The following is a 12549-nucleotide window of genomic DNA, read 5'->3' on the forward strand; positions in this document are numbered from 1 at the left end:
AGTAACAAACAAGACATGTGTCTCATGTCATATTATTATTATGGTCAATAATGTCAACAGCTCAATATTATATTTTTTAGAAGACGTCCCTACACACTACATACACTTAGAATACCTTATTCGGAAAGGCACAAATAATGACTTTATTCGTAACATATTATACAAAATAATAGAAAAAAAAATTGTTAAGACTTATTATCCAATGAGCACAAGGATTTTGTAATATTTTAAATAAACATATTTAAAATAACAATGCAATGGTGTGTCTGTGAAGCCAGTATGACTAAAGTATAAACGTTATTAATGAAAATGTGCACACTGTGATTTCAAGTTCAGATCGGATAGCCACTTTGCAGTCTCTGTTTATGTGTGCATCTCAGAAATCTGAGCTTTTTAAGAGTGGCATTGATTATGATACTATAGCCGTGGCGAAAAGCATTGGCAGTGACATCAATTTTGTGTTTTGCAAAGTTTGCTGCTTCAGTATGTGTAGATTATTTTTTCACATGTTTCTATGGTATACTGGAATACAATCGATGTTTAATCACTGACCCTTAACACTTAGTTTAATAATTTTAAACCATGATTTTACCTATACATAATTCATATTTACATTACATTCATAATGTTAGCCAGAGGGGAACTGGCCCCCACAGTGAGTCGGGTTTCTCCCAAGGTTATTTTTCTCCATTAATCTACATCTTATGGAGTTTTGTGTTCCTTGCCACATTCGCCTACAGCTTGCTCACTGGGGCTATTAATACAATTATCATTTAATTATTTTTAAACACTATTAAAAATCGTATTTTATCTAAATTACACAATGATGATTAATCGACTTTATAGACATTACAGTTTTATCGTCTGTTAATGCCTGATATTCTGTAAAGCTGCTTTGAAACGATGTGTGTTGTGAAAGGCGCTATACAAATAAAATTGACTTGACTTGACAATGATAAGCGTTTCATTCGTTTTAAAGGCTTTTATTGGCAAAAACATTCAATATATGTGTCACGATTCCCTTGTTGTCTGCCCTGGGTTTCACTTGTCATTGTTAAATGTACTACACTTCACAGAATCCACCTGCCATTACCACTGCCATTTTGTTCATTGTTCTCACCTGTGTCTAATTCAGTCATCACTCCCTGGTTATTTAAGCCCTGCTTTTTGTTCACTCCTTGTCGTTCGTTGAATGTAGTTCAAGCCTGGTCTGTGTTCCTTGCCCTAGTTCTCTGTTTATGTTTATTTCCCCATTGAGGGTTTTTCCTTTGTTTATTTGTTTGTTCATTTAATAAAGAAGTCCTCTCTCCTCGCTGCCTCATTCGTAACAATATGCAAAGAGTCAATATTTACAGTTTTGACCCTTGATCTTCATAACCTCTACAATTCAATCTGGCATGCTGGATATCAGCTTCTGGGCCAAATCCTGACTGATGGCGATCCATTCTTGCCTTATTAGTGCTCGGAGTTGATCACAATTCGTGGGCTTCTTTTTGTCCACTCGCCTTTTGAGGATTGACAACAGGTTCTCTATGGGATTAAGATCAAGGGAGTTGCCTAGCCACAGATCCTAAATTTCAATGTAATGATCTCCGAGCCACTTTATTATCATTCTTGCCTTGTGACATGGTGCGCCATCATGCTGGAAAATGCACGGATCATCACCAAATTGCTCCTGGATGCGTTGGGAGAAGTTGATCTTGCAGGACGTTTTGATACCATTCTTTATTCTTGGCAGTGTTTTTGTGCAGGATTGTGAGAGGGCCCACTCCCTGTGATGAAAAGCAACCCCACACATGGATGGTCTCAGGATGCTTCACTGTTGGCGTGACACAGGACTCATGGTAGCGTTCACCTTATCTTCTCCAGACTATTGATTTTCCAGATGTCCCAAACAGTCAGAGAAAATAACTTTGCACCAGTCTTCTGCTGTCAAATCCTTGTACTTCCTGCAGAATTTCAGTCTGTCTTTGATGTTTTTCTTGGAGAGAAGTGGCTTCTTTGCTGCCCTTCTTGACACCAGGCCATTGTCCAAAAGTCTTCACCTCACTGTGCGTGCAGATGCACTCACACCAACCTGCTGCCAATCTTGAGCTCTGCACTGCTGGTGACACGATTCATAGCAGACTCAGGAGGAGATTGTCCTGGCACTTGCTGGACATTCTGGGATGTCCTGAAGCCTTCTTCACTGCAGTTGAACCTCTCTCCTTGAAGTTCTTGATGATCAGGTGCAATATTTTTTGCAGCAATTTCCTTGCATGTGAGGCCATATTGATGCAAAGCGATGATGGCTGCACATCTTTCTTTAGAGGTGACCATTGCGAACAAGAACACAATTGTGAAAAAAGCACTTCTTCCCTCCTTTTATATCAATCAGTCTGCTCTTATAATCCAATCAGAATGATAGAGTGATTTCACCCGACTAGTACCCGTTCACACTTTCACAGGTGCTGCTGATATGATTTGTGAAATTATGTTAGCTGGTCATTTTGTGCCAGGATGAAAAACTGTGAAATTTGGGTTTTTGTGATTAAGTTCATTTTTTTGGCCAATTAAGCTTTTTGCAATTACTTAAAATGCATCTGATCACTCTACACAATAATCTAGAAACAATGTGAATCAACACCACAACAACTGATGCTTAAAAATTTGCGAAACACAAAATGTATGTCACTGCCAAAACATTTGGCAACGGCTGTATATCATATATACTTTCCACTTTTTTAAATTTCTATGTTTATTTTTAAAACCTTTCGAGTGAGATAGACGAGGACATGCATCTGTGTTTCACTCACTCCTCAAGCAGACAGCACGCATCGCAATAATTTTTTCTGGCAATGTAAAATTAAGCAATCTCATGAATATCACAAAGATTTTAATGTGCTTTACAGTTTATAATTCTTGTTGCACAAATCTGTTTTGTATACTATTCTTATGATAGTGAAACTTTGTAGTATGGCACTTTTCGTACCACTGTCTCCTTAAGATGATTCGCTTATGTTTTCCTCTTTTGTAAGTCGCTTTGGATAAAAGCGTCTGCCAAATGAATAAATGTAAATGTAGTTGGCCACTTGATTTTGAAAAGAGCATCATTAGACTAATTTCACGATTCTTACTGGCTGCACAATTAATCAAAATAACAATTTAATATGATCATAATTAAATGTGATTAAATTAAATGAATAGCATACATTGTGTGTACTTCAGAGTGAACAGGTGACACCCTTTTCTAAGTTCATGGATGCACTCAGAGGTGCATTTCCCATACAACTATGTAACTCACTGCTTAACCACCATAGTGCGATGCATCGTTGGAGAAAATACCGTGATAAACCGTAGTAAGTATTCATCGTTTGAACCATGTTGGTTCAACAATATTGAGCTGTCGTTAATGACGTTACACAGGGGGTGGAGTTATAATGTTTGAAGATATCAAATTATAAAAGCTCATTAACACCTACTCCAGAAATATATTACATTTGTGAAAGCTGCTGAAGATATGAAAGCTGCGTGCACAATATAAATGTGACATATACATTATGCTGCAATAGTGGGGATTCCCTTTACATCAGACTTCGGGGTTCCCCCGACGCAGTTGAGTACATACGCACATATACACTCTTCAAAAACATATAAGAAATTCTCTAGTTAACATGGACACATAAGCTGTGTTCTTTGACAGAAACCATGTATGTTGAAGTGCTTTCTCTTAACAGACTTTAATCCCTTTAATGGCTGTATTCACATTTATGTGACGTTTGAACACTGCTTTCTGCAAAACCCCAGCAAAAGCAGTTTCCATAAGTGCATGTAAACAGCTTTTAAAATGATAGCTGTTTGTGAATGTTTGTTAGAACTACGATTTTGGAAAACCCCAAATTGTTGAACTATGTAGGCAACGATGGAACCATAGTTGGCTAATGATGATTTTACAGTAACGCACCAAAGAGCGGTTTGCGTGCTACTGTAGAAATGACTATTGCATAGGATAAAACAAATCTAATCTGAAAAATAATACAATAAACCACAATATTAATTTAGTATAATAATATTCAACTGGGTTCAAAAACCTTCACATTTGTAGAAAATATGTTTTAGTAAAAAAAAATATTATAATTTGATTACTGTATTGTTATATATTTGTGCATATAAATAAAAAAAATTAAACATAATTTTTCCTTGTGTTCATTCAAATAAAATGGTGGAAATCATGACTAAATCAAATATGAAGATAGAGCTCATTTTGCAGCCACATGATGTAACGCTGGGAAGAAAGTTCAGGAGCTGGATCTAGGTGCGGCAATGGAGTTTAATGAAAAATAAACAAATGCAAATAACTGGGAGACACAGGAACAAAGAAAACATCCAAGATGGGAAATAAGAACATAAACAGGAAAAACATCCACGAAGGGCACATGCAAAACACGGTAGATCTGGATACATACACATATAAATTCATACAAGTACATACAACAACTGACCAAGACTGAACAGAAATCAGGGCATTATATACACAAAGACTAATAAGTAAATGAAACACAGGTGAGGACAACAGAAGACAACTGGCAGTGATGAGGGCAAGGAATTATGGGAAGTGTAGTCCATGGGCAAAACACAGGGCAGACAACAGTGAAACGTGACATAGCCCCCCTTCTAAGGAGCAGATTCTAGACCGCAAAGACAGGGAGGCAGGGCCAAGATGGAAACGGGGACTAGGGAGACCAGAGCAGGTCAGGGGATGGCTAGCAGACCAAGGTGACCAGAGCAGATCTGGGGGACAGTCTGGAGACCAAGGGGGTGACCTCAAGGTGGGGGCTGGGTCAGGAGGCCTGGGAGGCAGCCACAGGAAGGGGACTGGGTGAGGTGGCCGGGGAGGCGGCCACAGGACGGGGACTGGGTCAGGAGGCCTGGGAGGCAGCCACAGGACGGGCACTGGGTCAGGAGGCCTGGGAGGAAGCCACAGGATGGGGCCCGGGAGGCAGCCACAGGACAGGGACTGGGTCAGGGGGCCCGAGAAGTGGCCATATGACCACAGCCATGGAGGACTTCGAGGGTGGAGCCATGGAAGGCGGAGTCAGGAAGGACTTCGGGGGCGGAGCCTTTGTAGGCGGGGCAATGGAGAACTCCAGGGTCGGAGCCATGGTAGGCGGAGCCATGGAAGGCTCTGGAGGCGGAGCCATGGAAGCCTCAGGAGACAGGGGTGTGGAAGGCTCAGGAGACAGGGCCGTGGAAGGCTCAGGAGACAGGACCGTGGAAGGCTCAGGAGACAGAGCCGAGGAAGGCAGAGCCGTGGAAGGCTCAGGAGACAGAGCCGTGGAAAGCGGAGCCATGGAAGTCTCTGGAGACGGAGCCATGGAAGGCTCAGAAGACAGAGCCATGGATGGCAGAGCCGTGGAAGGCTCTGGAGGCAGATCCGTGGAAGGCTCGGGAGGCGGAGGAGTTGAAGGCTCGGGAGGTGGAGCCGTGGAAGGCTTGGGCGGTGGAGCTCTGGAAGGCTCGAGGCGGAGCCGTGGAAGGCAGAGCCCCAGAAGGCTCGGGAGGTGGAGCCCTGGAAGGCTTGGGAGGCAGAGCCGTGGAACACTCGTGAGGCGGAGCCCTGGAAGGCGGAGACTGGGGAATAGAAGCCTTTCTTCTCCTCCTCCGGACGGACGAGGCTGGCAACGCTGGCTCTGGGACGGACGAGACTTCCAGCTCATTGGCCGTGTTAGGCATGGGTGTTGGCTCGTTGGCCGTGGCAGGTGTGGGAGTTGGCTTGTTGGCTGAGGCAGGCATGGGCGTTGGCTCATTGGCCGAGGCAGACGTGGGTGTTGGCTCGTTGGCCGTGAGCTCGTTGGCCGTGGCAGGCGTGGAATGTTCAGAAGCTGAAGCCGGGATTGAGAGAGGTGGTTCCTCTGCAGCGAATGTCTCCAAAATGAGCTCCACATACTCCTTCCATGTGTAAGCACCGGTCTCTGGCAATTCCCCACCGGCATGTTGGTACTCCGATTCGATAGATGTCCTTCAGGGCTTTGTCATCTAAACTGGTGTGGATGGCCACGATGGAGAAGAACTCGAATTGTTAAATCCGCCTGGCTTAGTTCTATGAAGTACGCCGCTAGATCCATTTTGTGGTCAGTTGTTCTGTAACGCTGGGAAGAAAGTTCAGGAGCTGGATCTAGGTGTGGCAACAGAGTTTAATGAAAAAAAAAACAAATACAAATAACTGGGAGACACAGGAACAAAGAAAACATCCACGATGGGAATCAAGAACATAAACAGGAAAAACATCCACGAAGGGCACAGGCAAAACACGGTAGATCTTGATACATACACATTTAAATTCATACAAGTACATACAACAACTGACCAAGACTGAACAGAAATCAGGGCATTATATACAGAAAGACTAATAAGTAAATAAAACACAGGTGAGGACAACAGAAGACAACTGGCAGTGATGAGGGCAGGGAATTATGGGAAGTGTAGTCCATGGGGAACAGATGACAGAGGCAAAACACAGGGCAGACAACAGTGAATCGTGACACATGACCCAGGACTACTATGGTGCTGTCAAGAAGTCACGCTGTTGTTGTTTATTACAGATACAAACTGAACCCGGTTTTTGTTTGTTTTTTTGTTTAATAATATGTTTGGATTTTGAGGAAGATCAATTCACAGTTGACAACACATAATCCGCTTTATCTTGTAAGAATAAAAGAATAACACTTTATAATTAAATATAAGAAGAAGAAGATTATTTGGTTCTGTCGATCAGTGGATTTGTATATTCTCAATAAATTAAGAATTTGTATCAATGTGTTCAGTATCTTACTTAATGTCACTTTCTCTGATTCGACTTTCGTCCAGATCCTCGATAAACTTCTCTCCCTTCATCCAGTAGATGAGTGGACTCGCATCACCACTGTAGCCGAAGAACGCTCGACAGGTAAGATTCACAGCGCTGCCTGCAAACACACATTACAAGAGTTGACATTCTCCATCGGATTACTGAAAACAGCAGCAGAGATGTATTTTAACACCCTCTCATACATAATCATTTCCCAGATGTCTGTTTATAATGATGTAAAAACAACATCTTGTTCTTTATTATTTCCAGCAGAAAGGCAGTCTAAAAACTCTTTTCTTATTTGGTCTCTCTGGACAAACAAAAGCGGCGACAGAGACTTTTGCAAGAACACTGTAGAGGTGAAGTTTGGTGTTTCAAGAAATAAAAATAAACACTACAGCAAAACAGCATTATACACACACACACACACACACACACACACACACACACACACACTGCATCTGAAGGAAATACAGCCGGTGTGGAGCCCAGTGGTTCTGCACTTAAAAAGCGAAGTGGCTCAAATATACTTTGTTAAAGATGACACACATGCTATGGTAACCTGCAATATATATAAATTGTCTTTCAAATATTACAAAAATACCAATGCTAAGCAAAAACATTTAAAAAGGCACTCAACATGATTAGCATGACTTTGTGTGTTATGACGTCTGTCCTGGTTGATGTTACCTCCTTATATATATAAAAAATACATATCTGCAATAATTTAGAAAAGCCATTCAAGTTTGACCTGATGGAATTAATTCCCATTGTCTACAGACTACTGTTCACTCCTTCAAGAATGCGTTTCGCCAAATGTAAGTCCCATGACAGAATCCATCCCCCTTATCGCCTGCAAGCTTGATCCTGTGTCCACCCGTAACATCTGAACAAGCAGTTGCAAGAGGAAGGGGAACAGCCAGTAGCACGACGGGACCCGAGAACCCGTCACACACACACACACACACACACACACACGCACACACATACAGACACACACACACACACACACACACGCACACACAATCACACACTCTCACACACACACTTGCACTCACAGACACACACACACACACACACACACACACATACACTTGCACTCGCACACACACACAAACACACACACTCACACACACACACTCACACACACACACACACACACACTCACACACACACACACTCACACAGCAGGGCAGCGATATTTTGCTGAATTATTCTGTCAGATTATTCAGAACTGCTCTAAATATTAGAGTGAATAAATCTCCCTAAATGACATGAACTTTTATGAAGACATTCTCCTGTTCTGACTCTGAATCTGAAAATGAACACAGTCCAGATAAAAGTCTTAAAAGTCTATGAGAGAATTAATGAGCACATTCTTGAGAGACACATTAATCAAGGAATAATGAGCAGTTTCATCATCACGCCACTGGAGGTCACTGCAGCACCATCTTTCACAATACCGATACAAAAAACAAGAATCTACATTTGGTATTCGATAATTAGGGAAAACTCATCACGTACAGCCAGACAAAAATAAAGTTTGATCATTTTTAAATAAAAAACAGAAAAACTTTAAAATACACAAGATGCTCTCTGGGACATTCTCAAATCATGCTAGAGAACATGCTAATCAGGCTTACAAAAAAGACATTCTAAAATTCATGTTGAATTTTCTATTCAACTTTTCACTCAAATTGTTTTGCTGACTAATTAATTTATTAGCTGTTGACTGGGGGCTTTAAGACATTAAGGCACCATTTTCTGTGAAGCTGCTTTGAAACAATGTTGATTATGAGAAGAGCTATACAAATAAAAATGAACAATTTTTAATTGAAGTATTTCCACAAGTGGTCTCAAACTTTTGGGCCCCACTGCATGTTTGCTTAAGAATGATTTATTCTCTCCATACCAGAATAAGGTGGGAAATGATTTAATTGAAGGATATATACATTATAAACACAACATACATGTACATTTGTGAGAATACATAATGGAGTGGTGGTGTAGTGGGCTAAAGCACATAACATGTAATCAGAAGGTTGCTGGTTTGATCCCCACAGCCACCACCACTGTGTCCTTGAGCAAGGCACTTAACTCCAGGTTGCTCCGGGGGGATTGTCCCTGTAATAAGTGCACTGTAAGTCACTTTGGATAAAAGCGTCTGCCAAATGCATAAATGTAAATGTAATCATATGTACATGTAATATATACACAAACACTACGGGTCAGAAGTTTGGGGTCACTTGACTGAAATATTTCTCATGATCTCAAAATTATGTTGATCTGAAGGCGTATGATTAAATGTTTGAAATTAGTTTTGTAGACAAAAATATAATTGTGCCACCATATTAATTTATTTCATTATATAACTCAAATTAATTAAAAAATGTTTTTGGAATGGATGACTTTGACTGAATAATAAAGAAAAGTAACCAATAAGTGCCCAACATAGATGGGAACTCCTTCAATGCTGTTTAAAAGCATCTCAGGGTGATTCCTCAAGAAGCTGCTGGAGAAAATGTCCAGAGTTCATGTCTGCAAATTCTAGAGAAATGGACACTACTGTGAAGATGCCCAAATATATCTCAGTTTGGATTAGTCACAACATAATTCCCATAGTTCCATTTCTGTTATTCCATAGTTTTCATGACTTTACTAATATACTAAAATGTGAAGATAAAAATGATAAATATAGCTGCAAGCAGCAATGCGGATTCCTCCTCAAAATGGCAAATCATTTAAAACTGATCAGTAGAGGGTTGGGGTTAAACCCTCTCAATGGATGAATCCAAAAAACACGTATTTCTGTCTGAATCCTAAACTAAACATTTTCAGTGTACAGGAAAATTCATCATACCGGACATTATGGATCCTTGAGGCTTTTTTGTTTCCAATGAGAAATGAGGAATGTACATTAAGTTTCAGACGAATTTGACAAATTGGGTGAAAATGCCATCAGTTTGAAAATTGGACATTTGGGCGTGGTTTGTAGCACCCCCTAAGGATGAATGTGGGCCATTCTTGATTTGTGGGTTCCTGTTGGCCTGTAGTATCAAAGTAGCAATTTAGAACATTTTTGAACAGAAAATGAGACATTTGGGCATGGTCTGTAGCGCCCCCTAAAGGGCGAATGTGGGCCATTCTTGGTTTGTGGGTTCCTGTTGGCCTGTAGTATCATTGTACCAAATTAGAAAATTTTTGACCGGAAAATGAGAATTTTGACGTGGCCTGTAGCGCCCCCTAGGGGCGAATGTTGGCCATTCTTGTTTTGTGGGTTCCTGTTGGCCTGTAGTATCAATGTACCAAATTAGCATTCATTTTATGCATTGTAAAAATAAGTGAATGTTAAAGGGTTATTCGATCATTTCCTCACCCTCATGCAGTCCCAGATGTGTACGACTTTCTTCTGCAGAAATTTAATGAAGATGTTTAGAAGAATATCTCAGCTCTGTTGGTCCTTTCAATGTAAGTAAATGAGAAGTGGTGAGAAACAGATCAATAATTAAGTCATTTTTTACTATAAATCTCTACTTTCACTTTCACAAGCGCTCTTCTCTCTTAAGAGTTCTTTTTCTGGTTTTTTTTTTTTTTTTTTTTGTGATTTACATAAGCATATCACCCCTCCTGAGCAGGGTGGACAATTTATAGTAAAAAAATAAAAATACTCTATATACTACATATATTGATCTTTTTCACACCTACACCTATAATATCCCTTCTGAAAGTATGGATTAAACCACTGGAGTGTTATGGGTTACTTTTTATGTTGCATTTATGTGATTTTTTGTTGATGTGAGTTCTGATCACCATTCAAGTGCATTGAAAGCACCAACAGGCCTGAGAAAGAAAGAAATACACATCTGGGATAGAAAGAGGGTGAGTAAATGATGAGAGAAATATCTATTTGGGGTAAACTAATTTTATTTGAAAGACTATCTAGGCACATAATAACACTGCATAGCTGTGACTGTTTATGACTATTTCAAAATGTAAAAGCTCACACTTTAAATGGTCAGTGCTTTGATTTTTAAATCATTAAAATAGCAACAGATCCAGTGAAAAAAAAATGGAGATTGAGTGATTGTTTTTACATTTTACATGCCATTCAAAAAAGTGGCATTCTACCACGTAAGAGAGAAATAAAAAAAACTTAAAATAATACCATTTGTACTTTTCAATTACTTCGGATGTCAATGCACTGGGCGAAGTCTAAATTGTTACTGTCTCTTTAAGAGGCTTTTATCGCATGATACGATATTCAAGGCACAGTTCTGTTTAATCTTTTGAGAACTGTGAAGTATCATTATTTTCGTTCTGTGCAATGCTTTTTGCATCTGTATTCATTTCAGAGATTATGGGTGTGAGGTGATAAAATACACTGCGTGAATGGTTGACGGTTCACTTGAATTTTGTGACGTGTTTCAGAAAGATTATCGCGAAGACAGACTGAGCACCCAGTTTATTTTCTTTATTTTACAAAAGCACAAGGTTTTGTTGTTATTGTAATTGTACACAAATAAAAGGACACATTTCATAGTTCGTAATGATGTCTCGCATGTTTCTGTATGGGCAAAAATGATGCAGTATTTTATTTAAGTTGTTTCCGCTGTTTCGAGAGAAACATCTAACAGGATATCACCTGGAATAATGCCAGAATTCAATATAATTATACAAGATTTCTTTCTCAACTGTTTGTTCACTTGAGACATAACAGACTCCTCAATATATCATGTATTTTGACAGTTTGTTGTATGAAATTGTCCGTTCAGACGCAAGCAGCAGCGAAAGCGAAATCTCATCGGAGTGCGAGCGTTTTAGACGCGACGCGGCTCGCTGTGTCACACAATCTGCTCGCAAACATGTATTTTAGTTGTTTTCACATTTGTTGTGTTGATTAGTGTAAAATCGCTTGAATGGTCAAACAGGCAAACATTGTATACAACCGACAAACCTTCGTGAAGATGCGAGCAAAAATGATCTCGCCTCGCGGATTTCGTGTTGTCAGAGACAATTAGACAACATCATTCTCGGAAGTTTTGATACGTTAGGTTAACGCTGTCTCGATAGAGAAAAATCTAACAGGACATCACAGCGGCATCACTAGACCCCTTCAATAATTCATAATTCAATATATTGATACCCGATTTCTTTATCAACTGTTTGTTCACTTTAGACATAGCAGACACCCCAATATATCATGTATTTTGGTGTATGAAATTGTCCGTTCAAACACGAGGCGAAAGAGAACTCTCTTCGGCGTGCGAGCGTTAGACGCGACGCGACGCGGCTCGCTCACTGTGTCACACAAACTGCACGCAAACATTTATTTGAGTTGTTTTGCCTTTGTTGAGTTGAATAGTGTAAAATCGCTTGACTATTCAAATTGGAAAGCATTAAAACACACAATTGACTTACCTTCGTGAAGACACAAGTAAAATGTAATTTGGCTTCTAAGTCTGGAGCTCCACCGAAATGCTTCATTAGAGAGATTGCTACAGAAGAGCTGCATGTGGTAGACAGAGTTACTCCAGTAGAGGGAGCCTCTTTGCTCAGCCAATGTAAGTGAATGGGATTTTACATGTGGACCGTATTTATCCAGTAGAGGGGGCACTTTTGCTCAGCCATTGTAAATCAATGGGATTTTTAAAATTTTTGATCATCTTTTGTGTGTACATTTACATAAACACGTCCATTTCAGCCATTTTGTATTGTATTCATTT

At 40.1% G+C, this 12549-nt stretch overlaps 1 protein-coding gene across 4 annotated transcripts in view; it reads right to left on the reverse strand.

Annotated features, from left to right (window-relative positions):
- The window catches only part of LOC127626108 (interleukin-1 receptor accessory protein-like 1-B), a 399289-nt gene that overhangs the window by 44558 nt on the left and 342182 nt on the right, over nt 1-12549 (reverse strand). For all 4 annotated transcript variants that reach the window (XM_052101674.1, XM_052101672.1, XM_052101673.1 and 1 more), the window contains exon 7: nt 6812-6944. In XM_052101674.1, coding sequence (XP_051957634.1) covers nt 6812-6944 — 133 coding nt within the window. The remainder of the gene's footprint in view (nt 1-6811; nt 6945-12549) is intronic.

The sequence above is a fragment of the Xyrauchen texanus genome, chromosome 32, assembly GCF_025860055.1.
Source record: "Xyrauchen texanus isolate HMW12.3.18 chromosome 32, RBS_HiC_50CHRs, whole genome shotgun sequence".
Classification (NCBI taxonomy): Eukaryota; Metazoa; Chordata; class Actinopteri; order Cypriniformes; family Catostomidae; genus Xyrauchen; species Xyrauchen texanus.